The 26,424-nt window shown below is 61.5% G+C and overlaps 1 protein-coding gene across 1 annotated transcript in view; it reads right to left on the bottom strand.

Annotated features, from left to right (window-relative positions):
- The window catches only part of MROH1 (maestro heat like repeat family member 1), a 33,499-nt gene that overhangs the window by 906 nt on the left and 6,169 nt on the right, over positions 1–26,424 (bottom strand). Inside the window, exons 2-42 of the mRNA XM_029285675.1 lie at positions 25,046–25,191; positions 24,679–24,810; positions 24,232–24,394; positions 22,453–22,551; positions 20,954–21,105; positions 20,631–20,771; positions 19,586–19,678; positions 19,294–19,372; positions 19,093–19,206; positions 18,389–18,462; positions 17,742–17,861; positions 17,240–17,254; positions 17,051–17,140; positions 16,699–16,843; positions 16,231–16,271; positions 15,750–15,891; positions 15,409–15,461; positions 14,691–14,798; positions 14,276–14,395; positions 13,697–13,819; positions 13,464–13,610; positions 13,337–13,363; positions 11,850–11,972; positions 11,473–11,552; positions 11,037–11,172; positions 10,720–10,815; positions 10,514–10,618; positions 10,004–10,139; positions 9,605–9,717; positions 9,145–9,297; positions 8,441–8,595; positions 7,731–7,896; positions 6,769–6,965; positions 5,106–5,243; positions 4,543–4,657; positions 3,128–3,274; positions 2,530–2,718; positions 1,667–1,822; positions 1,446–1,580; positions 787–889; positions 612–677 (exon numbers count right to left, since the gene is read on the bottom strand). Of these exons, the coding sequence (XP_029141508.1) occupies positions 612–677; positions 787–889; positions 1,446–1,580; positions 1,667–1,822; positions 2,530–2,718; positions 3,128–3,274; positions 4,543–4,657; positions 5,106–5,243; positions 6,769–6,965; positions 7,731–7,896; positions 8,441–8,595; positions 9,145–9,297; positions 9,605–9,717; positions 10,004–10,139; positions 10,514–10,618; positions 10,720–10,815; positions 11,037–11,172; positions 11,473–11,552; positions 11,850–11,972; positions 13,337–13,363; positions 13,464–13,610; positions 13,697–13,819; positions 14,276–14,395; positions 14,691–14,798; positions 15,409–15,461; positions 15,750–15,891; positions 16,231–16,271; positions 16,699–16,843; positions 17,051–17,140; positions 17,240–17,254; positions 17,742–17,861; positions 18,389–18,462; positions 19,093–19,206; positions 19,294–19,372; positions 19,586–19,678; positions 20,631–20,771; positions 20,954–21,105; positions 22,453–22,551; positions 24,232–24,394; positions 24,679–24,810; positions 25,046–25,191 (4,833 nt within the window). The remainder of the gene's footprint in view (positions 1–611; positions 678–786; positions 890–1,445; positions 1,581–1,666; positions 1,823–2,529; positions 2,719–3,127; positions 3,275–4,542; positions 4,658–5,105; positions 5,244–6,768; positions 6,966–7,730; positions 7,897–8,440; positions 8,596–9,144; positions 9,298–9,604; positions 9,718–10,003; positions 10,140–10,513; positions 10,619–10,719; positions 10,816–11,036; positions 11,173–11,472; positions 11,553–11,849; positions 11,973–13,336; positions 13,364–13,463; positions 13,611–13,696; positions 13,820–14,275; positions 14,396–14,690; positions 14,799–15,408; positions 15,462–15,749; positions 15,892–16,230; positions 16,272–16,698; positions 16,844–17,050; positions 17,141–17,239; positions 17,255–17,741; positions 17,862–18,388; positions 18,463–19,092; positions 19,207–19,293; positions 19,373–19,585; positions 19,679–20,630; positions 20,772–20,953; positions 21,106–22,452; positions 22,552–24,231; positions 24,395–24,678; positions 24,811–25,045; positions 25,192–26,424) is intronic.

The following is a 26,424-nucleotide window of genomic DNA, read 5'->3' as shown; positions in this document are numbered from 1 at the left end:
CTCCCTCAGCCAACGGAAAGATACTTTTCCCTTTTTTAGTGGTTTTTAAGCTCCGTTGGAAAGCTCAGAGATTTTCCAAGCCTTACTCTGAGCGATGAGGTCACTGCTGACAAGGAAAAACAGGAGCAAAGTCCAGGAAAGTTTATTACCTAACTGGATTTTCTGGAGGGTCTCAGAGGGGCAGCCCTGAGGGGGGGGGAGGAAGCTGGGCTGCAGGCAGGAACGTGGCCCCGATCCTCTGTGCACCGCAGCCTGTCCCGAGGCTAGCCAAGGACAAGGGGCTGCCCCCCAGCAGGCAAGCCATTGCCCCACCACCTTCACCCAGGAAGGAGTCCCGTGCGGGTGGGGGGCTGCTGGGCTGGCACCGAGACCTTTGCCCCTTCCTCCTCCTCGGCTGTGCTCTCTCTTCACGGGAGGGGACCAACCCTCTGATGGGGCAAGGATGCAGCCCAGAGAGAGGAAAACTTGACTATCTAATTGGGACAGAGGCCTTTCCCAGCACCGCCATCTGGATCCCTCAGCGGTTCCTACACGGTATCCAAGGCCACACTGGCAGATCCACCTCTGGGGTGCAGCTGCCGCCCTGGGGGACGCCCCCCTGGGTCACTCACCAGCAATCAATTCGTCCAGATCCAGCTGCTGGCTCTGCTCTCGGTCCACGTGCAGGATGAGGAAGCCTTCCGGGGAAGGGGGGAGAGAAGGCCCTTTCAGCCCCACAGAACCGGGGGGGTGGGGGGAATCCCATCCAGGAAAGTCCAGCCCTTCCGTGGTGCGGGCCCTTCTCACCTACAAACATGGGGGCAGCAGCTCGGATGTCGGCCCAGTTGCTCTTGAAGTAGAAGAGGTTGATGTTGACCAAACGACTCAGCATTTCCGGGATGCTCTGCATCTGAATCGGAGGGAAGGAAGACCTGGAGAACCAGCTAGCGCCAGGTGGAAAATCTCTTCGGATGGGCAGCCGGGCCACGGAAACAAATCAAGGGGTCAACTCAGCTGCTTTGGTCATGGGCAACACAGCGCTGTAGCCTCCTAAACTGACTGACTGGGACAATGTAGTGCCGTGTTGCCCACAGTCAGAGCAGCTGAGCCAGTAAGACTGAGGGCTCCGACAGCATCCAAATGTTGACCCTGAAAACTGCAGGTGGGCCAGGAGAGCAGAAGGGCCACCTCAACCCAGTAGGCTCAGCCACAAAGCAGGACTTCTCACGCTCAGGAAAGGTCTCCCTTCTGTATTCCCTTCCAGCCGAGCAGAAGGGGAGGCCTGGGGTGCTTCTGGACCTTCTCACCCCTGGGAAAAGGTTGGGCTGTACTGTGGACCTCCTTGTTTTGAAACTGGTTGTGTAGTGCTGCTCCGGCACCTTCCCTGGAGCAGAGACTGGGAGACGGGAGGCTTAGCGAGGTCTTCACCCGCGGAAGGGCGGGGAAGCCAAAGGCCAGGCGCTCACCAGGTGTTTGCAGGCGTCATTCATGAACTCGCCGTAGTGGAGGCTCCACTCCTCGTGCAGGTGCTTCTGAAACATCTCGCAAAGCCCAGGGCAGCTCATGATGGGTCCACACATGCGCAACGCAAACTTGCAGGCCTGCGAGGAAGGACAGGGGAGGAGTTGTGGAGCCTTCGCTGCGGAGGGGGGAAGAGAGCGGAGCCCGTCCTAGCTGGGGCACCGACCTTGATGACCTCCGGCTTTGGGTCTTGGAGATGTAGCAGCAGGGTCACCAGGCCGTAGAGGATCTGCTCAAAACAGGCGTCTTCACCGCTCCCTGAGGTGAACCTGGCCAGGTTCCCAAAGAGGAAGATGGAGGTCTTGCGGAGGTTGGGCTCCTCCTGCAAGGAAAGCAGTTCTATGGGGGTGGCTAGAGGGGGCCCCCGTTCCTCCCCTCTCCCCACCACGTCCATCTTCTCCTTCCCAGGCTTCACCCTCCCTGTAAAACAGCGGTCCCCAACCTTTCCAGTTTTGCAGACTGGTGTGTGTGTTGGGGGGAGAGGATGGTTCCACGTGAGCGGAGGGCAAGGGCACGCACACTCCCCCCCCCAAGCACATCTCCACACATCATCTGTTGCTGCAGCACAACACCCGAAGACACAGGTGGGAATGTGGTTCAGCCCTCAGGCCAAGCTCCTTGTGGACAGGGCAGCTGCACTTTTGATGTGCCACTCTAACGCTTCACAACTTTCCAGGGGGTTGGGGGAGGGTCAGGATTCCCAAGTCACATTAAGGATGACCTGGGATTCTCCAGAGGCGTGAATCAGCCACCAGGTCCAATTTAGGGACCACAACACAGCTGTCTTTTGCCAACAGCCATGCTAAACCAGGGATCGCCAAACGTGGCAACTTTTAAGACTTGTGGACTTCAACTCCCAGAATTCCCCAGCCAGCATGAGGAATTCTGGGAGTTGAAGTCCAGACATCTTAAAAGTTGCCACGTTTGCACATCCCTGCGCTAGACAAACTCACCTGAGGGCCTCCCTACAGACCCCCCCAAAGTGCTAGCAGCTCCCCTTTCCCTCCCCTACCGGACTGCCCTGCTTACGCTGTCAAAGAAGGGCCGGATTCGCATGGTGACGTGCAGCAGCACGGAGTGGACGTCGCTCTCTTCAGTGAAGGCCAGGATCTTGGAGAGGCTGGACATGGCTTCCAGGGCAACCAGGTTGTTGGGATCGTCCTTGTCGTCCAAGCTGTTGATCATGGTAGCCAGCAGCTGGGCCCCGTTCTTCCTCGCCTGCCAGAGGGGGGGGGGGGAGACAGAGGGCATGGGTCAGCAGCCGAACGCCAACCGCAGCTTCGGGGCACGTGCTTGGCAGAGGGGAGATGGCCTGTCCAGGAACTGGGGTGCTCTGCCTGTTCTGTTTGGGCAACCACCATCCTACCACGAGGAGAGCGTGGTGATGGACAGCTAGATTGTTGGAGGAGGAGAGGCACAGTTGCCAGAGGGGTGGGGGGAAGTGGCTGCTGCTGCCGCCACCATTTTCCTGCCCAGGAAAGAGTTGGTGAACTTCTACCTCGGATCTCATTTCCAGATGTGGAGCAGAAGCAGCTGCCCACAAAGATGGAGACCAGCTCAGGAGCCTGGCAAAAGGCAGCCGAGCTTGACTGACCCCACGTGGCCACCCAAACCCAGGCGCCCTCACCTTCTCCGGGGAGCCCAAAGCAACATTGCCCAACCCACGAAGGGCCAGCATTCGCACCACCGCCAAGGAGTCCCTTTGCCGGGCTGTCATGCTGTCCATCAGAGTCTCCAGAAGAACCAGATCGTTCACCACGTTGTTGCTGAGGAGCTGAAACACACACAGCCCCCCCCCCCCCGTCCTTTGTGGCAAGGCAGTTTCCACCCCCAACATGGATGCCAGCCGGAAGGGTGGCAACCTTCTTCCACTCTACCTGCCAAGCCCTTCAGGGGCCAGAAACTGGCAGAATTCCTGGGCCCCACGCTGGCTTCAGTTGGCCAGCTCCCAGACGGGGCCGAAGGACTCAATCCACCCAAAGGCCAACACCCTCCAGGAGAAGAAAGTCTGAACCTGGGTGGGGTTAGTGGGTCCTGCTCAATTTGCACTGGAAATGTCTCCCGCACGGGGGGGGGGGGGTCCTCCCTGCTGGCCCCGATCCACTCCTCCCAGCAGCACTGGATCTGCCCCCTTGCCTGGCCCCCAGCGACCTATGTTAAGGACCTGTGCAGTTTGCAGCTTCTCACTCTGTGTGTGTGTGTGCATGTGTGTGTGTGCGTGCCTGTGCAGGCATTCACTCCTCAGCATGATTCAAATGCTGTGTGCTTTATGGCCAAGTGTCTCCCCCCCCCCCGCCCCTCCCCTCCCATCTGGCTGTGGGCTTCCCCGTGGAGCCTCTTAATCCCCGGCTGCTTTATCAGCTGAGGTTCTAAGAGGCAGCTTCCTGGCCCAGCAGCCACCCAGCTGCCTTGTAATGGAGACCATTTGGAGGCCCCCAGCCAGGGCTGGCGACTCGACTCAGCCGAGGGAGGGTCACAGTCACCCAGGGCAGGGGGGGGAGGCAGCCGGACCTCCTCCGTTCCTCAGGGTGGACATTGAGGGATGAGGTGAGGGTTGGTGGCCTCGTCTGCTGGTGGCCCAGGCAGGAGCTGGGTCCCCAGCAAAAATAAAAGCCCAGAGGGGGTCCGTAGCCCCCACGGTGAGATAGGCAGCAAAAAAACCCCTAGCAAATAAATAACAAATTCAATAAATAATCGCTGTGGCCCACTGGCAGCTTCAGAGCTATCAGACAGGCTGAAGGAAACCAGAAGCCTCGGGGGCCCTTCGCTGGCTCACACACACCCCCCCTTAGCTTGCTCACTCCACCTGCCTCTGGAGAGCAGGCTGCCCAGGGCTGGAGGCAGCAGGCGGGAGCCGGATCCCGCTAAAGAACCGAGGGATCCCCAGCCGGCTGCTTGAGCCGGGTGCTAAAAGCAGACCTCCGTCCCCCTTCTCGCCATCCTTTGCAGCTCCTGGACCTGGGGTTATGAGCCTCAAAGATGGGGAGGCGGAACTGCCCGAGACTGGGCTAGAAGGACAGCCGGGGCCCCAGGCGGACTCACCTCGGCAAAGAAGGCGGTGGTGGTGAGCCGTTGGTTGTCGTAGATGCTGTTCAGCATCGGTAAAAGCAGCTTCACAATCGGAGGGAGTTTGGGCCCCGCCTGCTCCGCCATGGCCCTGAAACAGCCCCCGAGAGCCCTCCGGGTGAGCCAACCGGGCAACATCATCAGTGCAAGGAGGGGGTGGGGCTTCCAGAGTGGAGGGGGGGAGGAGGAGGAGGAGGAGGAGGAGGAGGAGGAGACCGAGGCGCTCTCTGAACTTGGCTGTTTTTTTGCAGGCGTTTCATTACCCAACTAGGCAACATCACCAACACACTGATAAAGTTACCTGGTTGGGTGATGAAATGGCTTCAAAGCCAACCACAAGCCTGGAGGGCACCAGCCCCCAGCAGCAGCCTATATTCTCCCCTAGAGAAGCTCTTGGACGTGTGAGCATCCCTGTCCCAGCAGCAGCAAAGTCCTGGCGCCAACCCTCCAGAGCAGGCAGGGCCACTGTAGCCCTCCGGGCCCCTCCCGGGACAATCCCAGGCCAGCAAAGGGCCCGATCCAGAGTGTCCTCCGCTCACCTCGCCAGAAAGGCCACGCCATCGTAGTGCGTGTCCGGACTCCGCAGCAGTTCCCAGCCACCGGCCTCCGTCACAGCGCCGCTCACTGACTCGCTGCCGCCCTGGCTCAGCATGGCCTTGAGGGTCTCGATCGCAGAGCTGGGGAGGGGGAGGAGGAGGAAGAGGAGAGGGGTGCTGAGGCCCACTGCCCAGGAGCCCAGAGGATGGCCAGAGCTTAGCCCGGTGCCAATGCGGATGCCCGTCTGTTCCCGGGAGCCCCTCAGGACGTCCATCTGAACGCGGAGAGCTCCAGAGCAGCTGGTCCACTCAAAGTTACTGGGGGTGGGGCGGGGGGGCAACGATTCCCCTGGCACAGTGAGTGAGGCTCCATCTGGGAGCTACACGTCTTCTGGCTGGAGTAGCTCCTCAGAAGCCCCCCCCCCAAAAAAAACACTCTCGCCTGGATGGCCCCGATCCTGCAAGTGCATGCCTTCCAGAGCAGGAGGTGGAACCCCTGGTGACTAAGAGACCACCGCTGCAGACAGAAGTGGCCGGCCATCAGTGACCCCAGGAGGGCTGTCCAGACATCTGGAGATGTTCAGGATCCTGTTGGGCATCCCGTTCCTCTCAGCTTCTGCCCCCCACCTGCAGGCCCTTTTGGGAGGGGGCACAGCTGGCAACCCAGTTTTGTCTGTGAAGGTTCTCATTCATCCAGGTCATGGTTATCCCAAAGGTGTTTTTATTTTAAAGGCAATTGGACTTTCTGATTTTTCTTCAAGGTGTTTTGCTTCTCATCCCCGAAGCTTCTTCAGTCAGAAAGTCCAACTGCCTTTAAAGCAAAATCACCTTTGGCGCAAGATACGGTGCAGGATCTGCACACCCCAACCAGCCATTTTCTCCAAGGAAACAGGCTGAAGATTGGGGGGCTGCAAAGGGACCTCCCCAGTGCCACAGGACTAACTTACTGCTCCTACAGTGAGTGATCCCAGCACCGTGCCAGCAGCATGACACCTGGCAACGTGGCCCACCGGAGCACAGCTATCCTGCACAATCCCCCCCCCCCGCTTCCCTCCCCCCCAGTTGAACTACCAAGTCTTTGGGTCCCCCAAAACAAGGCGCGTGTGGCCGGACATACAGGTGCCTCAGAAGACATGCAAGTGACCCAGGTCTCCAGGTGCTCAGATTTGAGAGCCCAGGTGCCCCTCCGCATATGTGGACCCCAGCTGGGAGACCTCCCTCCCCCCCCAGGCTGCTCTGCTCTCCAGCTGGCCCAGCCCCGGCCCCAGCCCAGATGCCCAGGGCAGCCCCTGCAGCGCAGCCAGGCGGCTGGAATGGCAGCCGTGATCCCATCCGGCCTTGCGGAGGACGGGCATCCCACCCCCCCCGGAGGAATGCAGTTGCAAACCGCAGGGCTGACTGCAACAGGAAGCACAATTTAATATTTCCTGATCTCGGAGAGAGGAGCGTGTGGAAAGCAGGCCCGAATCCCCCGGGCGGAGGTCAGGCCCGGCTCCATACCTCCTCTGCGATGGGCCGTGGCGCATTAGCCAGCCCCCATGTTACACCGGGGGCCACCGCCGGGCTGTTTACTCAGGAGCCGAATCAGTTCCACCTGGCGGGGAAGGAGGGGCGGGGGGAGCAGGGGGAGGCGTCGAGCCCCCCCCCTTACAGCCCCATCCATTACCTGCAAGGGTCGAGTGAGCGCAGGCCCTGCCCCCGGCCGATGCCCTTCCGCTCCTTGGACTGCAGGTGCTTCGGCAGCCGGACCCCCACCGTGCAGCTGACCCGGAGCAGGAGGGAGACGAAGAGCTCCGCGTAGAGCCCCCCCACGGCCGGTCCAGACTCCCGGACAGACATGATCTCATGCAGCGCACACGTGGCCTGGCGGGGGGGGGAGCCGCATCCATTTCTGTCCCCCAGCAGGAGGCACTGGCCTCCCCCCCTCCCTCCTCACACACGTCATCAGGGCTCCAGGTGAGCAGCCCCCCCTGCAGGACTTGGGGGGGTTGAGCAGACACCCCCCCCAGCAGCCCTGGCTAGGATGGCAAGATGTGCAGCTGCTGCTCCTCCCTCCCTCCGGAGCCCTCCACTGACACATGGGCTCCCCCCAGCAAGGCCAGCGAAGGGGGTGAAGGCAGCCAAAGGGGGTCTGCGGACCCCGGGCTTCAGCCCTCAGCCAGGGCTCTTGAGCAGCCTCCTCCGAAGATGCCCAGAGGCGCCCCTGCCCACCCAGACCAGGGCAGAGGGCAGCGGAAGGCGGGCACGAGCCGGGTGCAGGAACCGGCAGTCCTGAGGGCACCCCAGAGGGCAGGGTGAGAGATCCACTGCATCTGGAAGGAGGGGGCTCAAGGAAGCCTCCCCAGGCGTGGAGCAGGGAGGGGTGCCAGGCTCCGTGCCAGGAACAAGCAGGGAGGTGAACCCGACTGACCCCCTCCTTGCCAGACAGACCCACAGCAGCCCCACTGCAAGACAGGTCAGCACCACAGAGGCTCTCAGGAGCCCTTAATAGGGCCGGGGCAGCCCCCCTGCCTTGTCACGGGCTAAGCCGAACGTGGGTGCAGGGCGACAGCAGTGCCCCCGTGCAACTGGGAGGGGGGGAGGGACCGGAGAGGCCCCCGGCAGAAGGCGGCTGCCCCGGACACCCACCGAGAGGGGGTAGAAGGTGGCCACGCGCTCCGAGCGGCTCCCTCGCAGGAAGGACTTGTTCTCTTTGTACGGGACGTCCCGGTTGACTTTGTCCAGCAGCAGCTCCAGGACCTGGGCGGTCAGGGTGGGCTCCAGCGCCAGCGCCCTCCACATGGTGCAGCTGCAGCTGCAGGGAGGCAGAGGAGCCCCTGTCAGCCCCTTCCCGGAGCCCTCCCTGCCTCCGTCCTTCTTTGCGCCTTGCCAATGAAATCGTCCAGAGAAAAGCAGCTGCTTTGGGGCAGACCCCCCGGGGGACAGAGTCCCTGAGGCAAGGCCACTCATCGCCCAGGAGCCCCCAAAGGGAATGGGGAGGGGGGAGCTGCCAGCCTTGTTCCCCCCAAATGCATTTCCAAGCTCCGATCCACAAGCCCCTCGTGGCACCTGCCACAGCTGAATCAGGGGAACCCGGAGTGCCTTTCCGGGGGAGACCCTTCCTTCAGAGGGGAACTGACCACCACCTGTTGTAGGCCATGCAAGAGACCCTGGCTGGCCTGGAGCCACTCAGGAGCAAGAGAAGACCCTCCCCAGGAAGACCTCGGTGTATGTGTGTGTTTAAAGGACCCCCCCTGATCTCCTGGCCAGCCTGTCCCACCTGGGCCCCAGGGACACCCCGAGGGCTCCGGCACCCCCCTAAAGAGGCTCTGAGCAGCAGGGGCTCCCAGCCCCCCTACCTGTCCAGCGGGAGGGGGTGACCGAGGAGGCTGGACACCACCGCGGCCTTGTGCTGGGAGGCCAGAATGCAGACCGTCTGCTGGGCGGCCTTTCGGACCGTCTCCTCCGGCACCTCCTGCAGCTTGAGGTGGACCATTTCCAGCAGCTCCGAGACCTGCGGGGGGAGGTGAAGGGCCAGGCTAGGGGACCCCCCCAGAAGGAGCAGAAGCCCCTCCGATTCCCATCACAGCCCTCTGCCAGTTGCCCCCCAGGAGACACCCCCCGTCCTCCTCCCTTCCTGCAACAAAGAGCCATCCTGAACCTCTTTGGGCCGAAATGAAAAGGTGGGTGGCCAACACAAGAAGGGCTAGACAGAGGCCCCCCATGCCTCTCAAGGCCCCCCTGGTCCCCCAAAAGGAAGCCCCCGCCCTCTACCTGCCTCTCTCTGGCCTTCCAGGGTCCGCCCTGAGCAAGAAGAAAGAGCCCCAAAGGATCGCAGGAAGCAGGGCCACAAAGGGGCCCCTCCAGCAGGCCCTTGACAAGGTCCCCCCAGGACCCTCCTCCTTCCCTGGGGATTCCAGGCTGCCTTGAGAAAAGCCGCTGCCTGTCGGAGGGGCAGAGTGGGCAGGGATCCAGGGCAAGAGGGCCGAGGGCCCTGGGCTCCCACCAGAACCACAATGCTGGAGGAGCCCCCCCCCGATCAGGGCGTCCCCATGGGGCCCACCTTCTCCAGCAGGACCACCCCTCGCTCCTTCAGGACGGAGTTGATCATGACTGCAGCGGCTCGGGAGCAGTTCCGGTCGGGGTCCGCCAAGCCCTCCAGCATGGAGAGGAGCAGGCTCAGCAGCTGGTCGGGGGGCAAGTGCTTCGCGATGACCTGTGGGGGGGGGGGAGCAGGGAGGAGAACGGAGGTCATCCTCACCAGGCAGGGAAAACCCCCACCAAAGTCCAGTCGCCTTTGGGACAATCGTGACCCGGATGACGGAGCGCCTCCACAGTCGTTTTGTCCCCAGCGTCCGCACCGGCCCCTCTGGGGGGCTGAGAGCTGGGAAGGGACCCATTACCCCACCTCAAATCCATCCCCCCCCCTCATTGGAGTGTAATGGAATGAAAGCCCCCCCCCCGCAGGCCCAGAGGCAGCTCAGAGGCCGACCCCCCCCTCCACGAAGGCCGTCCCACCCTACCCTGGCGATGTTGCAGCACGTCTGGAAGAGGACAGTCACATCTGGATCCTTCAGGCCGGGCTTCAGGGCTTTCAGCTGCTCCACAGATTCGTCCCTGTGGTCCTGGGAAAAGCCTGGAAAGAGATCCACTGGGTCACGCAGCCCCCTTGCCACACTCTAGCCCATCAGCCTGGGCAGCTTCCCTGCAGCAGACACGGCCCACCCACCCACCCACCCCGCTCCGCAGCTGCTGACCACTGGAGTACAGCAAAGGAAATGCTGCCCTCTGCTGGCTGCAGAGAGGCACTGCCTGGGTGTCCTGAGCCCCTCCAGAAAAAACTGCCCCGCTGGAGGAACAGCCGAGGATGGAGGAGCCCACAGAGCAGCCCCCCCACCCCCAAAGGCCTCAACAATGGTTACCTTCGTAGCACAGCTGTACGTAGAGTAGAGAATGGACGCAATCCACCGCATGCTGACGGACGCTGGGCAGGGAGTCCGTGCAGCGGGGGGAGAAGAGCGCCATCAGCAGCCCCAGGTTGTAGAAGGGGATCACCTTCTGAGCAAGGGAAGGGGCACTTGAGCCCCGTGGCCAAAGCCCCCGGCCACTCGGTCAAGCAGTCACGAGGGAGGGGCACAGCAAGGCCGGCCAGAGCCAATCCCAGGCAGCTACGGCTGGGGGACCTCTGCCCAGTGCGAGGCCAGGGCGATCAGCCCCCTCCCCTTCCCAGATTGTGGGGGGTCTCAAGGCCGCATGTCACAGCCCTCTCCCCAGGCACACGAACCCATCACCCCCCCAACCTGGCTTAAACCTCAGGGGGGGGCATGCTGGGATTAGAAGGCCAAGCATAGCCTGCAGAGGGACATGGTGGGTGAGCCAAGCTGTGCAGCCCAGGGGGGAGGGCGGGGGGGGACCCCGCAAGAGGGACTCACACTGACGTTCAGCTTCTCCCGGTAGAAGAGCAGGAGGGCGGCGCTCACTTCCACGGCTCGTTCCCGCTCGTGCTCCTTGGCGGACTTGATCCAGGGGCCCAGGTGCTGGGGGGGGGGAGAGAATGGGCAGATGCAGTCCCGGAGCCCCCTCCCCACGAGAAGGGTCGTCGCCCCTTGGAGCGCCCTCCAGCCGCCGGGTCCCCTACCTCAAACATGGTCTGGAGGCCGTGGGGCGTCATGTGGCGGTGCAGGAGGCTCTTGAGCAGGTCCTTGAGGGCCGCCAGGGTGGCGCACCAGAGGGGCTGGCAAGGAGGAAGGGGAGCCGTTCAGCCTCTGGGGGGGCAGAGCAGGGGGAGCAAAGCGGGGAGGACAGGCTCCGGGGCAGCAGCGGACCTGAGGTCCTGGGGCCGCACGCAGAGGGGGAGGAACGGGTGCCAGAAAGAAGGCAGGGGAGGGGCTGGGGGGACACAGGCAATCCCCTGCCTGCCTGCCAGGGGCCCCCAGTCAGGCTCTGGGCTGGTACCTCTCTGGGCCCGGCCTCCCCCTCGGCCCCGTCTCCTTCCTTGGGCACGTCCGACGGTGGGAGAGGGAAGACGCTGTGAAGACACGTCTCCACCAGCTCCACCTTCTCGGCTTCACTCAGGGGGGGCTCCATGACACTGCCCGTCAAGTTAAGGCTGGAGTGGGAGACTCTTGGGAGGGGGGGAGTGGAGCTCATTCGGAGAAACCCCTTCCCCAAGTGGAGACTCAGTCAGGGCTGCAACAGGGAGGCCCCTCGGCTGCAGGGCTCTTTGGCCGTGAGGGAGACCCAGACCTCCGCGAGCCAGTGTTCAAGGAGGCCCTGCGTAGCCTGAGTGGGGAGAACCAGAATGTGGGGAGGGGGGAGGTCATTCCCTCCCCCTCCCCCAGCACTCCTAACCCCCTTTTGGGCTTCCCCAGGAGGAGCCGAGCAAGGATACACCAGGTACATGCAGGCGGTCATGGCTCTCTGGCGGATGGGCGTCCGCAGGGCGTCGGGGGTCTCTGCTTTGATGAAGTCCTGAGGAAGGGAGGAAGGTGTGAGGACGACCCCCAGCAGCTCCCCCCATCCCAAAGGAAGACGCTCCTCCACCCTAGCTGGGAGGGTGGGGGCCTGAACCGCCCGGGGGTCTCCTGCGTAGGTGGGCAGCCTCAGGGCGTCTCCTGCTCCTCCCTCTGTGGGAGGAGTGACAGCGGACAGCAGCGCCTCTGCTGGGCTGGCGTTTGGGGACATCCCTGCCCGACACCCTGGCAGGAGAGCGAGGAGGGGGCTGCTGCTTCTGCTGGAGCTGGGAAAACGCCTCCAGCTGCCCCTCACCAGCATCTGGGCGACCACCTCGGCCTTGCGGGAGAAGCTGAAGTCCCCGGACTGGGTACTGTGGCAGACGGCCTGGCTGATCAGGCAGACGCTGCGGATGAGGCAGAGCTTCAGGGTCGTATCCTGGGGACGGAGGAGGAGGAGGAGGAGGAGGCCTTGAGGGGCTGGAAGAGGCACCAAGCAGGGATCTTCCCCCCCCCCCCCAATGTGCCCAGGGCCAGTGGGGAACGGAACTGGCAGCACAGAGGTCACCCCAAGGTTTTGCTGGCCCTTCACCCGTGCTGGGAGGTGAACCCACTTCCGTCACTAGTTGAAGCATCACTGGACATTGGCAGCCTATGTCCAGAAGACTCAGGGAGGGCACTAAAAGGGGGACGGGTGAACCCCCAAGAACAGCTCTTCTGGAGGACAGCCCACCACTTGGGCCTCCGTCCCTCCAGGCAGGATCGTCAAGGACCAGAAGAAGACCCCTCCCCAGCTGCCCGACTGTGAGCCGGACTCGGCTCCACCTGCCCACCCAGCTCCATGGGCCCCTGGACCCCCAGAGGAGGGAGGGAGAGAGAGACCCTCCCCACAGAGTTAGTGAAAAGACGCCAGGAGGAAGGCGTTAGTAAGAGCAGAGCCCCTCCCAAGAAACTCCTCTCCTGTGGGCCAGCCCTGCTCCTGCCCTTCAGCTCTTCCTGGAGGGCGGGTTGGGGGGGCTGCTGAGGTAGGGCGATCCCAGCAGACCTCACCCCGGGGAAGGGGCTGCTTGCTTGGACCACCGCGGGCTTCCCCTCCTGCTTCCCATCTCAAGATTGAACTTATTTGGGGGAGCACCTGGCACGAAGGGACAGACCCTGGCACGCCCCCCCTCTCTCTTCCGCTGAGCCCCAGAGGACCCCTTGTGCCAACCGCATCAGAAAAAGGGCTGGGACTCCCCAGCTCTGGGGCGAGGGGGGGCCTCTCCCAGCCAGCACCTCAGTGCTTTTCTGAAACGGCATCTCCTGCCTGAGCAGGGGGTTGGACTAGAAGACCTCCAAGATCCCTTTCTACTCTGATATTCTGCTATTCAGTCCCGCTCAAACCTCCTGTCGGCAAAGAGAGCCCCTTCCAAGCTCAGCCCCCCCTTTCCTTCTCACACAGAGCTCTTCTGACATTCCTCCGGGTTGCAAAGTGCAGCCCCAACCCGGCCAAGGGTGCCCCCTTTCCGTCTTAAGGCCAGGGGAGACCCCCCCCATCCTCTCTGCCCTGGCAGCGCTTCCCCTCCGCAGGGAGGCAGCCCCGAGACCCGCCTGGCTGGCAAGCTGCCCTCCCTGCCGCCTGGCCCCACCTGGCTCAGCGGGCTCTGCTGGCAGAGGGGCCACGGTGAGCCAAGGGGCACCAGGGTGAGCTGGCACTCAGCTGCCCCCAGACCCCCCCACAGCTCTGCCCCTCCTCCTTCCCCCCCACAGCTCTGAGAGAAGCGGAAGAGGCAGGTGGAGAGAGAGAGAGGCGGGCGGCTGTACCTTGGTCTCTACCTTTATGCCCAGAACCTGACAAAATAAAGGAGACGGGCATTAACGATCCTGGGGGGCCGGAGCAGGGCCCAGCCGCTGCCAGCTGCCCCTCCTGGCGGGACGCGGCCGGCCTCACCTTGGTGTTGAAGTAGAGGAAGACGTTGCGCAGGATGTCGGCGTCAATGCGCGACAGGACCAGCTCCCGGGGGGCGTGCTTGGCCACCTGGCCGTAACACAGGATGAGGGCGCTCTTCACCTTCTCCACCTCGTGGTCGCTGCGGTCCTGGGGGGGAGGGGGGAGGAGGCAGGAAAGGTCAGAGGCCAAGACCCCCAATGGACCCCCTCCCCCAGGGCAGGGAGGGCACCCACCTTGAAGAGGCTGAAGAGGCCAGCAGACTTCTTGAAGACGTCCGACTTGACGAAATCCTCCAGCTTGGCCAGAACCTCGTCCAGGTGAGTGACGGCACAAAGGCCCAGGCAGGTGGCCAGGCTCTGTGACCGGAAGGAAGGGGAGCCCGGTAGGACAACGTAGGAGCCTGGGAATGGGGGGTCGGGGGGGGGGCAGCAGGCACAGCCTTCTCCCACCGAGTCCTTGCTTGGCCTCATTGAGTTGGCAAAAGTCTGACCTTCTCCAGGCCTCTGGAGCAGGGCTCCCCAACCCTGGCAACTTTTAAGACTTGTGGGCTTCCAACAACCAGAGTTCCCCAGCTAGTATGGTTGGCTGAGGAATTCTGGGAGTCGTAGTCCACAAGCCTTAAAATGGTCAAGATTGGAGACCCCGTCCAGATGCAGCTACCCATTCCTCCCTCGACCCAGACCGGGCACTGGCTCCTTGGCTGCCCCTCCCTCTGCCCCCTCTGGGTGGTGATGAGCAGACAGCTGGCCAAGAGGCCAGGTGAGACGCAGCAGCCCCCCTTCTCCCCACCAGCTCCCCCCCCAGGCGCCCACCTCTCGTTCCGCCTCCTCCTGGTATCGGGCCGTCTCCAGCAGCTCCTGAAGCTGTTTCCGCACCAGGTCCTTGTCGGCACAAGCAGCCAGGCCCACCCCGAGGGCCTTGTGGAGGAAGGCCTGCAGGAGGAGGAGGAGGAGGAGGAGGAGGAGGAAGAGGAGGAATGCATCTCAGGAGGAACCCTGGCAGACCCCGGAGTCCAGGGTGCCAGAGGCCCTGTCGCCCTGCCCAGGCACAAGGAGCTGCTTCCCTGGAGGCCTGGAGGGAGAGCCCAGCCTTGGGTCAGGGGGCCACCCTCCCTGCCCCACCCTCCCTGCCCCACCCAGCCTGCCCAGTCAAGAGTCTGCAAGACATCACTGGTAGTAGTAGGAGGAGAGCCCCCCTGCCCCCTCCCCAGCCAACCCCCCAGCAGACCTTCTCTGCAGCCTGTCCGTTGTAGCTACTCAGCTGCCTGCACATTTCCAAGACCAGCTGGGAGGTCCAGGGCACGTCCGAAATGGCGTCCAGGGTCTCCTGGAGGAGCTGTGGGGAGAAGTTGGCATTTCAGGCTGGCCCAGCGTAACGTTCCTGGCTGGAGGGAGGGAGGGAGGGAGGGGGGCCTCCGGGGTGGCCATGCAGCAGCCAGAGGCATTAGCCCGTCCCGTCCCAGGTGTGACAAATGAGACCCTCTGCCAGAGACCCCCAGCAGCAGCAGCGGCTTCCGCCCATTTCCTTGGCAATACCCCCCCCCCCGCATGCGCTTCTGCCTCTGATGCTGCAGCCGCAGCCTGCCGTCCTGCATGTCGGGGACTCCGCTCAGCTCGTCCAGGTCACGGAGCAGCTTCTTCAAATCAGCCACAGGAGGCAGCCATGGCCCCAAGCCCTGCCTCTCCCTGCAAGGGAGCCCCCCCCCCCAGGACTCAGGGACCTTCCGTTGCTCTCTCTGGGGCTTTTATAGGCGTTTAATGCCGTATGGGAGGCACCCTGCGGTAGCTGGACAGCCATACAAGTCAATGCACAAATAGCAGAGCAGCCGCGTAGGGCAGCCCTTTGCGAAGACGCCCAGTCAGAGGTAGGGCTGGAGGGGGGGGATAATGTTGTGCCCCCCCTTTGGCTCTTCCCTGCGGCCTTGTGGGAGTGGGGGGAGACTCACCTGCAGCAGCTGGCCCTGCCAGTCCTTCAGGCACAGGGACGCCTCCGTCTTTGCTGGAAAGACAAGGCAGTGGTGGGGGACGGGGGAGCGGCCCAAAGCCCCGGCCCCCCCAGCATCTGCCCACTGACCCAACCCCACGTCCCCCCACGCCACACCTAAAGGAAGGAGGCCCACACTTCTCAGGAGGAGAAGCAGATACCTGGAGGGGGGGGCTTAATCAACAGGGCGGCCATCAATCAAGGGGGAGAGGGGGGCATCCTCCGGCTGCAGGGAGAAGGAACCCCGGGAACCCCGGCTTGATCCACACTGGGGGGGGCATGCAGGGCCCCCTCCCGCCTTACCTTCCAGGTGCTGCAGCAGAGCAGGGATCTTGGTGCTCCAGAGGGGCTCCGCCGCGGGGTGGACGCTCAGTCGCAGGACCAGCAGCAGTCGCAGGGCCCCCGCCCCCCGGCCCTCCCCCAGGTACGGCTGAGAAGCCACGATCTGCGTGGGGGAGGCAAAGGACGGGGTGAGGAGGGGCTGCAGGGTCTTGCAGGGTCTGAGCAAGATGGAGAGGGGGTCCCAAAGCCCCTTGGCTGGGGGAATTCAGAGGGGGGAGGGAAGGCCCAGCCCATCCTAACCCCCCCCCAGGATGAGGGCGGAGAACGGCCCAAGATCAGCCCTGAAAGCATGAAGGTGGGAATAGAGTTGTTTTCCTTGCGCCCCCTCCCCAGCGGAAGGCAAGGGGACTCCTTCCAGGGCAAGAAATACCTCATATCCCACCCTCTTGCCCCCCCCCCAAGCAGAGGGCTGGTGCCCCCCCCATAACTCCCTTCTGCTCACCAGCAGCCGGGACATCAAAGCATGAGGAGACGGGACGTTTCCTGCAAGTGAGGCACAATTCTTCAGCATCAGTTTTTTGGGGGGCTTTCCCCTCCCACCCCTGGGTTGCCCCTAGCAACAGATGCAGTGAATCCTACCAAGCCCCCCCCCTCTGGGAAACATAGGAACCCTCCCTTGGCCATGCCTGGCTGGACAAGCGACTTTGGCCTGCCCCAGCCAGTGTGGACACGACCAGGAGCAATGGGGGGCCCCCCACCCTCCAGGCCCTGCGTCCCAGAGGGAGAACAGAGCTAGAGAGGCATCGGGGGGGGGGGGCAGCCCCGTGTCCCCATCCGGCTCCCCCTGATGCCAGAGACCGACTGCAGCCGGGCCTCCCGCTAGAAGAGCTGAACCAACCTGCTACCAGGGACTCTTCCGTGCCCCCCCCACGTGCTGTCCCCGAGCCCCCCCAGAGAGGCTGATACGAACCCCCTGGATCGTAGAGGAGCTGCAGGTCCGAGTCTCCCTGCTCCTGCTTTTGGGCGGCCAGGGCCAGGAGGCTCTTGCAGAGGGGGGCCAAGGCGTTGGTCAAGGGCACGGGGGTCACAAAGCCCAGGAGGGACGGCCAGAGCACCTGCAGGGGGGAGGCAGCCAAGACCCCCCCTCTTCAGCCACAGAGAAGCAGCCTGGCCAGACCAGGGCCGATCGTGCTGCATTTCAGCCCCCTACCCCACCCCCAAGAAGACTTTGCCCAGTCGGTGCCGCTCGGAAGGGCTCCACTACAAATCCCAGCAGCCTCAGCCACGCATCCCACGAGCCTTGAGACCCTTCGGGGACTCACGTCAACCATCCTGTCCACGGTGCTGCTGAGCAGGAAGAGGGTGCTGGTGCTGATGCTCCGGACCTGGCCGTCCGTCACCTCCTCCGGGTCCTGGGGGGACTGTGGGGTGACCTGGGGGGGGGAGAGCGGGGGGACATCTCCCAAAAGCCCCCAGGAAGGAGGGGAGAAGCACTGCTCCGCAGTCCAGACCCAGCCGGGCTTCTCCTGCAGCTGCCCCAGCCCATCCTGGGGGGGCCTCCCCCTTCCATTCAGCCCCCCCACACACACACACAGGCACAGGAGCTCTTGGGGGGTGGGAAGCCAGGCCCAGGGCAGAGGGTGGGCTTCCTGCCTCTGTCCAGTCCCAGCCCACACAAGAGGGCCGTCCAGCTGCCCAAAGTTCGTCAAAGGCGGCAGAACTGGCATGTGGCTGGTGGACAAGGGGGGGGCGGCTTTCCCGGCCCAGCCCCACGCAGGGCAGCTCAGGCCCAGCCTCCCCCCCCCCCGACTGTTTGAAGGCTGCCCTGGACAATTTCAGGCTGCAGTTGGCAGCACATCGACATGCCAGTCCTGCCCCCGTCGGCTGCCGCTCACGCTGCTCTGCCGGGCACGAGGAGCAGAGAAAGGCGTGCCAGTCCGGTGCTCAGCCTCCCTTAGGGAGCATTCAGCTTCCGCCGGTCAAGCGGTCACTCCAGCCATTCCAGGCCCTCACCTGGTCAGCAGGAAGGGCGCACTGGCGGACCAGGAACTCAATCAGGGCTTCTCCTCCCGGCTGCTCCAGGTAGCCGTGGTGGGCCATGGCACTGACCATCTGCACCATGGCCCACTTCACCTGCAGGGAAGCAAGGAGGGGGGTTGCCCATCGCCCAGGACCCCCTCGCCACCTGCTGCGTGGCTTCGGGCACCCGAGGGGGGATCATGGAGGAGGGAGCCCTTTGCTAAGCGCAAGCGAGCGTGGCGCAGAATTCGGCCACCAGCTGGGCTTCTCCTGCCAGTGTCACTTTCCGGCTGGCATTGGGGGGGGGGCTCCTAGAGGGGCAGAGCTCCTGGGCCAGGCGAGGCAGTCAGCAATCCTTCAGGGAGCCTGCACAGGCAGACGTCCAACAGGGAGGGAACAGGGAAGCCACCAGACTGCAAGGCCTGGCAAGGAGGACAGAGCCAGACGGGGATTCTCAATCTTCCCTGCCCCCCCCTGCCCCATAAAAGCTGGCAAGGGTGAGCCCCTCTCCCCACCTTCACCTGCAACAGAGCATCGGCCACCTGAAGAGGCGGAAGGGCCAGGTGGCCCTCGCAGGGCAGGGACCAAGGGCAAGAAGTGGGGCAGGGCTGGGGTGGGGGGTCAGGCTTTGCCCCTCTCACCTTGTTGCTGTGGTCCTGCAGGGGGAGCTTCATGGAGGACAGGAGAAACGGCTTCTTGATCTCCATCTGAGCGGCTGGGCAGAAACAGAGCAGAAGCTCAAGGCCCAGTTGCTCCCTGCCAGCCACCCAGAGGTCCGCTTTGCCCCCACCTGCCCACCCAGGGCCCATCGCGGGTCCCAACGGGGCCACCCAGGATCAGAGGCACCTTCGCCCCTCCCTCCTCCTCCTCCTCCTCCTCCTCCTCCAATGCGCCAGGTGTCCCCATCTGCCAGCAAAGCCCCTCTGGTGCCAGGTAGGTCACAAGGCCAAACTCTTCTGCATCGGCTTGACCAGGAGTAGGCAACCTTGGCTCTTGTATGACTTGTGGACTTCAACTCCCAAAATTCCTGAGCCAGCATAGCTCAGCATAGAAGTCCACGAGTCATACAAGAGCCAAGGTTGCCTACCCCTGGGCTTGACCATCAGAACCAGGGCAACGGAGCGCCAGGGAACGATGGGGAGGGCAGGAGGCCTGTCCCCCCACTGGCCAGGGCAGTCGGGGGCAGGGCTTGCAGGCTTGACCCCCCCCCAGAAGCCAGAAGAGCAGCCCCTCCCTTGTCCAGCCTTTCCTTCCCCCACCCTCCAAGGCGGAGACGCGCCCGTCCCCCTCTGCAGTGCCCCTGCTGCCCCCCCATCCCCAGCCAGCTACTCCTCCCCTGCCTTACGGGCGCTGTTGATGATCTGCCGCAGGACGGTCAGTGTCCCCACCCGCGTCTTCTCGTTGCTGGACTCCAGCTTGGGAAGCAGAAATCCCAGCAAGCGGTCAGGGAAGGAAGCGGCTGCAAGAGACGGGAGGGCCCCCCCAGAGGTCAAGTGGGCCACCAGCGTGAGGGACCCCCCCTCCCCGTCCCAGGAGGGTCTCTCACCTAAGACGGTGAAGCAGCGAAGGAGCTCGTTGTGGTTCTTCAGAGAGAAGGGCAGGGAAGAGTCCAGAGGGGCGCAGAGCTGCTGGGGGGGGGCGTTGGAGGAGGAGGGGGAGGGGAGGGGGAGGGGAAGGAGGAGGGGGGAGAAGAGCACGAGCTTCACCAGGTGACGCGCAGCCCACCCAGGCGGTTCCCAGTGGAAAGCTCCGGGCCTGCCGACGTCCCACCCCCACCCCACCAAATGCCCGGTGTATGGCCATGGGGGGGGCATCTCAGCCAGGTAGCCCCCCCTTACCTGGAGGTGGAGGGTCCCAAGGAGGAGGTCCAGCTGCGTGTCCAGCGTCCGGCTCCCGATATTGACCGAGGCTTCCAGGATTTGGCACAGGCTCTGTTCAAGGGACCGAGTGAGGACGGCTCCCCCCCCCGCCCTCTTGCCACAGCAGCCCTGGGGGAGGGGGGGGAGAGCCCACCACACACACACACACACACACACACACACACACACACACACACACGGCTCAAGCGTTTCCTCTTCCTGGATTAACACCCTCCGGAACGTAACAGGTTTCAAGGTTTTAATTTCTCCAGATCAGGTAAACCATGCTCAGATGCAGCCTTATGGGTTTGGCAGGGCATCTGGTCCTCGACTTACAGCAGTTGAGCCCAACATTTCCATTGCTAAGTGGTTGTTGAGTGAGCCTTGCCCTGTTTTGTGACCTTTCCTGCCAATGTTTAAGCGAAGCACTGCGGCTGTTGAGTTTGTCACACGGCTAAGTGAGTCCGGCTTCCACCCCCCACTCCGCCCCCGTTGGCTCTGCTTGTCAGGAGGTCACAAAAGGGGTCACGCAACCGTCACAAGTACATGCCAGTTGCAAAGCGCCTGAATTTGGATGACGTGACCAAAAGGGGACGCTGCAACGGTTGCGTGTAAAACAATCATGTTTTTCAGTTGCAACTTTGAACGGTCACTAAACGAACTGTCGTAAGCCGAGGACTACCTGCACAGGCTTCCAGACAGGGGCGGGGGAGCCCCTCTGCCAATGCGATGGAGCTGCTTGAGGACAAACCTGCCGTCTTGGTGCCCTTCCCCCCCCCACGGGTGAAGGGAGGGAGCCCCCAAGCAGCTACTTCCTCCCAACCTGGGGTCCCGAAAAGGGGTCTTTGCCCGTTTCACACCGTGGCCCCAAAACTCCCGCCTGGGACCGAAGCCCACGCCATCCACCCGCAAGGGCCCTGCGGCGCAGGAAGTGAAGCAGCTCAGGGAAGGCGAAGGGCCCGGCGGAGGTGCCCCCTCCTCGGACCCTCCACTCAGGCCAAGGCGGCCCTGCCAGCCGGCCTACCTTGGAGACGTAGTAGGCCTCCGCCGGCTTCCTGTACAGGGCCAGGATGCCGGGGATCAGGCGAGGGAGCAGCTCCTCCAGCTTCTCGCTGGGCATCAGGTGGCTCATGGGCCCCAGGGCCTCCACCACGGCCAGCCGCACCTGCGGGGACAGGTGGGGGGGTCACCCAGGGGGCCCTCTCCAGGATTCGCCCCTCTTGCGCCCTGGCCAGAATCCGGAGAAACCTGTAGCCCTCCCCCCACAGGCGCTGAACTTCGACCCAAGACCCCCATCATCAGACAGGCTTCCTCCTCCTCCTCCTCCCCCTCCCCCTCCCGCCGCACCTTGGTCTCCCGGCTGGGCAGCCAGCAGCTGAAGAGGACTTCGTAGGCGCTGAAGATTTCACTGGAGAAGGTGTCTCGCCTCACAGTTGGGTCCGGCGCCTTGTCCAGGTTGGCCAGGTACTCCAGGATGCTCTCGCTGAAGTACTGCAAGGCTGTGGGAGGGACGAGATGCCAGAGACCTAGAATCCTAGGGCTGGAAGGGACCTCAGAGGTCCTCTAGTCCAGCCCCCAGGGCTCAAGCAGGAGACCCTATAGCAGGGGTAGGCAACTTTGGTTCTTTTATGACTTGTGGACTTCAACTCCCAGAATTCCTGAGCCAGCACGGCTCAGCTTGGAAACCTCTCCCTTTCCCCTCAGGATGGCTGGCTCAGGAATTCTGGGAGTTGAAGTCCACGAGTCATAAAAGAGCCCAGGTTGCCTACCCCTGCCCTAGACCATTTCAGACAAATGGTTGTCCAATCTCTGCTTAAAAACCTCCAGTGTTGGAGCATTCACAACTTCTGGTGGCAAGCTGTTCCACTGGTTAATTGTCCTCACTGTTAGGAAGTTTCTCCTGAGTTCCTGCTTACATCTCCCTCTGAGAAGCTTCCACCTGTTACTTCCTGTCCTGCCTTCAGGTGCTCTGAGGAAGAGGCCGACCCCCCCCCCTCTTCTCTCTAATAGCCCCTCAAGCATTAGAAGACGGCTCCCACGCTAAGCTTCTCTTTGTGAGGCTCACCAGGCCTAACTCCCTCAACCGTTCATCCTATGGTTTATCTCCAGACCCTTTATCGTCTCCATCGCTCCTTTCTCCTGCACTCTTTCTAGGGTCTCAGCTGCTGTTTTTCCCCCCCAGAATCCAGAATGGAGGGGAGGGGAGGAGGGGTAAGGAAGGATGACCAGCCCCTTGCCGAAGAGTGCGGTGGGATTCTTCTTCCTGCTCCTTAAAGGCTCGGGTGGAAAGCTCCTCCCGACAACCCAACCCACAAAACTTACCAAGCCACGCAGGGGTCCCCCAAAAGCTCAGACCACCCCCAAAGAGCCCAAAGGGCAACGGCCAGAATCACCCTGTCCAACCCAGAAGCCTTGGGGTGCTCTGACTTCCCGCCAACAGGGACCTCTGCAGATGACTCGGGGTGCAGCTGTTGGGCTCAAAGCCTCTTCCAGACCCCATCCAGAGCCCAAGAAGTCCAAAGCAAGAGTTCTCACAGACACACACACACACACACGGAAGGGTTCTATCTGGTAGGCAGCCATTTTTACCAGTTTGGGACAGAGATGAGCAAAAGATGCAGAAAATAGGGAGATTGGTAAAAATCAAACTGGTAAAATGGGCTTCCTGGATCATTTGACAAATAAGCACGAAGGAAGGCACGATTCAACAGCAGGTGACAGCTGCACAGGTGGAGCAATGTGCAGGCAGCCATCTCCTGCTCTGCCCAGGCAGCCCCGCAAACCGTTTGTTCCAGGACTGAACCCCCAAGTCCAGCGAGGAGACACCACCCCTCCCGCTGTCTTACCGTAGCAGAAGACGGACTTCGTGTTGTCCTGCTTGGCCAGGGGCAGCAGAGGCAGCATCGTCCCCAGGATGGAGTTGAGGAAGGGGACCATCCCAAATACTTTGAGAGAGAGGAAGGGGAAGAGGGTTGAAACGGAAGCCCCCCCCTGAGCAGGCGCTGCCCCCCCCCGAGGAACTGGCCCTCCTCCTGTCAGAATGGCAGAGAACAAGCAAAGCCTCAGCTGAAATGTTTATAACGGCATATGGCAGACAATAGGCCAGGGATAGGCAACCTGGGCTCTTTTATGACTGGTGGACTTCAACTCCCAGAATCCCTGAGCCAGCCATGCTGAGGGGAAAGGGAGGTTTCCAAGCTGAGCCATGCTGGCTCAGGAATTCTGGGAGTTGAAGTCCACCAGTCATAAAAGAGCCAAGTTTGAAGACTCCTGTCTTAAATCTAACAAACAAAATGGAGGCTGGCTGAGGAATTCTGGGAGTTGAAGTCCACCAGTCATAAAAGAGCCAAGGTTCCCCACCCCTGGTCTAGTCCGGGGATAGGCAACCTTGGCTCTTTTATGACTGGTGGACTTCAACTCCCAGAATTCCTGAGCCAGTTATGCTGAGGGGAAAGGGAGAGGTTTCCGAGCCATGCTGGCTGAGGAATTCTGGGAGTTGAAGTCCACCAGTCATAAAAGAGCCAAGGTTGCCTACCTCTGCCCTAGTCCTTCTTTTCATTAGACTAGCCAGGGGTAGGCAACCTTGGCTCTTTTATGATCATGGACTTCAACTCCCAGAATTCCTGAGCCAGCATGGGGAAACTATGGCCCCCTCATGACTGGTGGACTTCAACTCCCAGAATTTCTGAGCCAGCATGGCTCAGCTTGGAAATTCTCCCTTTCCCCTCAGCACGGCTGGCTCAGGAATTCTGGGAGTTGAAGTCCACCAGTCATAAAAGAGCCAAGATGGCCTACCTCTGGCCTAGGCCTAAGCCGCTTTATGACTCATGGACTTCAACTCCCAGAATTCCTGAGCCAGCATGGCTCAGCTTGGAAACCTCTCCCTTTCCCCTCAGCATGGCTGGCTCAGGAATTCTGGGAGTTGAAGTCCACGAGTCATGAAAGAGCCCAGGTTGCCTACCCCTGCGATAGGCCCTATGTCAAATAAATAAATAAACCACACATCCCTCCCCCGCCCCCACTTAGCCTCTTCTCTGCCCCACCTGTGGCCCTTCAGAGGCTTTGCAGACTGAGCATCACCTGGACCGACAAGGCCAGTTTGAAGGGACACCACAGGACACGCAATTACTTGTGTCCCTTCAAAGCATCGTGTTGCTTCACGTGACGCTCTCAGTAAGCTCCATGGGTGTTTTTCATAATGTGAGATTTCTCCAAAACGTATTATTTATTTATTTCCAACATTTCATATCGCTCCCTCCTCCAAACTCGAGGGAGCTCCCTGACATAATAAATTTTAGAAGACTCGGATCCCCCAAATCAATAAGTCGAGGTTCACTGAAAACAGAAAAAATGAGGCTCAAGGTGCCCACTGGGCAACTTGTCCCTTAGTGGGCCAGAGCCTGGACGAGCTGCGCCACGATGCCCAGGATGCCTTGGACCCTCTGCCGAGGGACACCAGGCACTGAACATGGCAGTGAGTAGGCCAGGGGTAGGCAGAGGGTCAGGCCGCCAACCTCGCTTGCCTTCCTAAGCACCCCCCCTCAACCCCTCCCCCAGCCTCCCTGCCCATCAGGCCGTAGGCCCTCCTCCTGGGCAAAGAGTGACCGAACAGAGGGCGCACCCACCATTGGCCACCGAGAGGTTGGCGAAGGTCAGTACGACGAAGGGGTGAGGCAGGACCCCCGGCTGGAACTTGGTCAGCACCTCCTCCATCACCTGGTTGATGAAACACCTCCCCACTGCGACCAGGATGTTGCTGGCAGCCTGCTGCCACTCCAGAAGAACCTCCTAGGGGAGCCCAAGACCGACAGCTTGACCCCCACGCTCCGTCCCCACATTCCCTCCCCCCCGGGGAAGTGGGCACGGCAACACAACGGGGCAGCCACACGGGCAGAGTCGATGGGAGCAGCAGCCCAGGCCAGGATGCCCAGAAGTGGCCCAGCGCCCCCCGGCCCCTCCTCAGGTCGTGGACGTGGCTTCCTCGGGGCCTCCGGGTGAGAAGGCCAAAGGGGCCAAAGGGGCAGGCAGCCCTTCAGGTACGTGCCCCCTCACCGGGCAGCTCCCAGGCTTACTTTAGACTTGGTCATCTCGCTGGACGCCAGGAAGATGACGATCTTGGCCGTGCTTTTGTCCAGCTGAGCCAGGCTGCTCTTCACCACGGCTTCCATGGCCCTCAGGAGGATGACACGGTATGGATGGGCCAGCTGGGAAAGAAGGGAAGGGGGCAGAGATGAGGGGCAGAGATGAGGGTCAGCCCCAACCTGCGCCCGGCACCGACTCTCTGGAGCCGCAAGGGCATCTCCCGCCAGCTGCGTTCCTTCCTCCCCGAAGGAGTCTGCTTTCCAGAATAGCCTTCCGGAGTCTCCTGCCCATCCAGGCAGAAATACGTTTCCCCACCCCCACTGTTTTTACGGAAACAGCCGCGCTGGGATGCCCCACCTTCTCGTGCTGCCGCAGGTACTCCTCGCAAGTGTTCAGGACCTCCTCGGGCTCAGCCCTGCCCAAAGAGCAGAGGGCACTGAAGATCTGCTCCTGGACGACAGGATCCTTGTCGGCCGTGGCGTCCATCAGGGTCATGGCCAGCCCTGAAAAAGAGCCAGGGGGCCTTCACCATCCTCCCCACAGCCCTGCATCTCTTGCCCGGATGGCACCAGCTGCTCCGCTCGAGCCCTCCTGGGCCAAATATGGCAAGGAAGCCCACAGGTTAATCTGAGCATCCAAAGATCTGAACTAATGTGGAATGGCATCAGATCCGTTTTTATGCCATCAACACAGACCTCTGGGCCCTTCGGAGGCGCTTCCCAAGGGAAATACCCCAAGGGTTACTAAGATAACCATAATTTAAAAAAAAATGTTGAGACTCTGGAAGGATTCAGACAAGAGCAACAAAGATAATCAGGGGGCTGAAGGCTAAAACATACAGGAATTGGATTTGCCTACTATTTAATGAAGAGAAGGACCAGGGGTGACATTCTAGCAGTAATAATAATAATAATAATAATAATAATAATAATAATAATAATAATAATAATAATAATAATAATAATAATAATAATAATAATAATAAAGTTGGAAGGGGCCTTGGAGGTCATCTAGTCCATCCCCCTGCTCAGGCAGGAAACCCTACACCATTTCGGACAAATGGCCATCCAGTCTCTTCTTAAAAACTTCCAGTTTTGGAGCATTCACCGCTTCTAGAGGCAGGTTGTTCCACTGGTTAATTGTTCTCACTGTCAGGAAGTTTCTCCTTAGTTCTAGGTTGCTTCTCTCCTTCATAAGCTCCCATCCGTTGCTTCTTGTCCTGCCTTCGGGTGCTTTGGAGAATAGCTTGACTCCCTCTTCTTTGGGGCAGCCCCTGAGATATTGGAAGGCTGCTATCATGTCACCCCTCGTCCTTCTCTTCATTAATAATAAAGTTGGAAGGGACCTTGGAGGTCATCTAGTCCATCCCCCTGCTCAGGCAGGAAACCCTACACCATTTCGGACAAATGGCTGTCCAGTCTCTTCTTGAAAACTTCCAGTGTTGGAGCATTCACCACTTCTGGAGGCAGGTGGTTCCACTGGTTAATTGTTCTTCCAATATCTTCCAATATCTCAGGGGCTGCCCCAAAGATGAGGGAGTCAAGGTATTCTCCAAAGCGCCTGAAGGCAGGACAAGAAGCAACGGATGGAAACTAAGCAAGGAGAGAAGCAACCTGGGACTAAGGAGGAATTTCCTGATTGGGAGAATAATCCATCAGTGGAACTCCTTGCCTCCAGAGGTTGTGGGTGCTCCATCATTGCAGGTTTTTAAAAAGAGGCTGGACAGCCATCTGTCT

This window comes from Protobothrops mucrosquamatus, unplaced genomic scaffold, assembly GCF_001527695.2.
Source record: "Protobothrops mucrosquamatus isolate PMUCROS unplaced genomic scaffold, P.Mucros_1.0 scaffold2057, whole genome shotgun sequence".
NCBI classification, from domain to species: domain Eukaryota; kingdom Metazoa; phylum Chordata; class Lepidosauria; order Squamata; family Viperidae; genus Protobothrops; species Protobothrops mucrosquamatus.
This window is presented reverse-complemented; position numbering and strand designations above follow the sequence as displayed.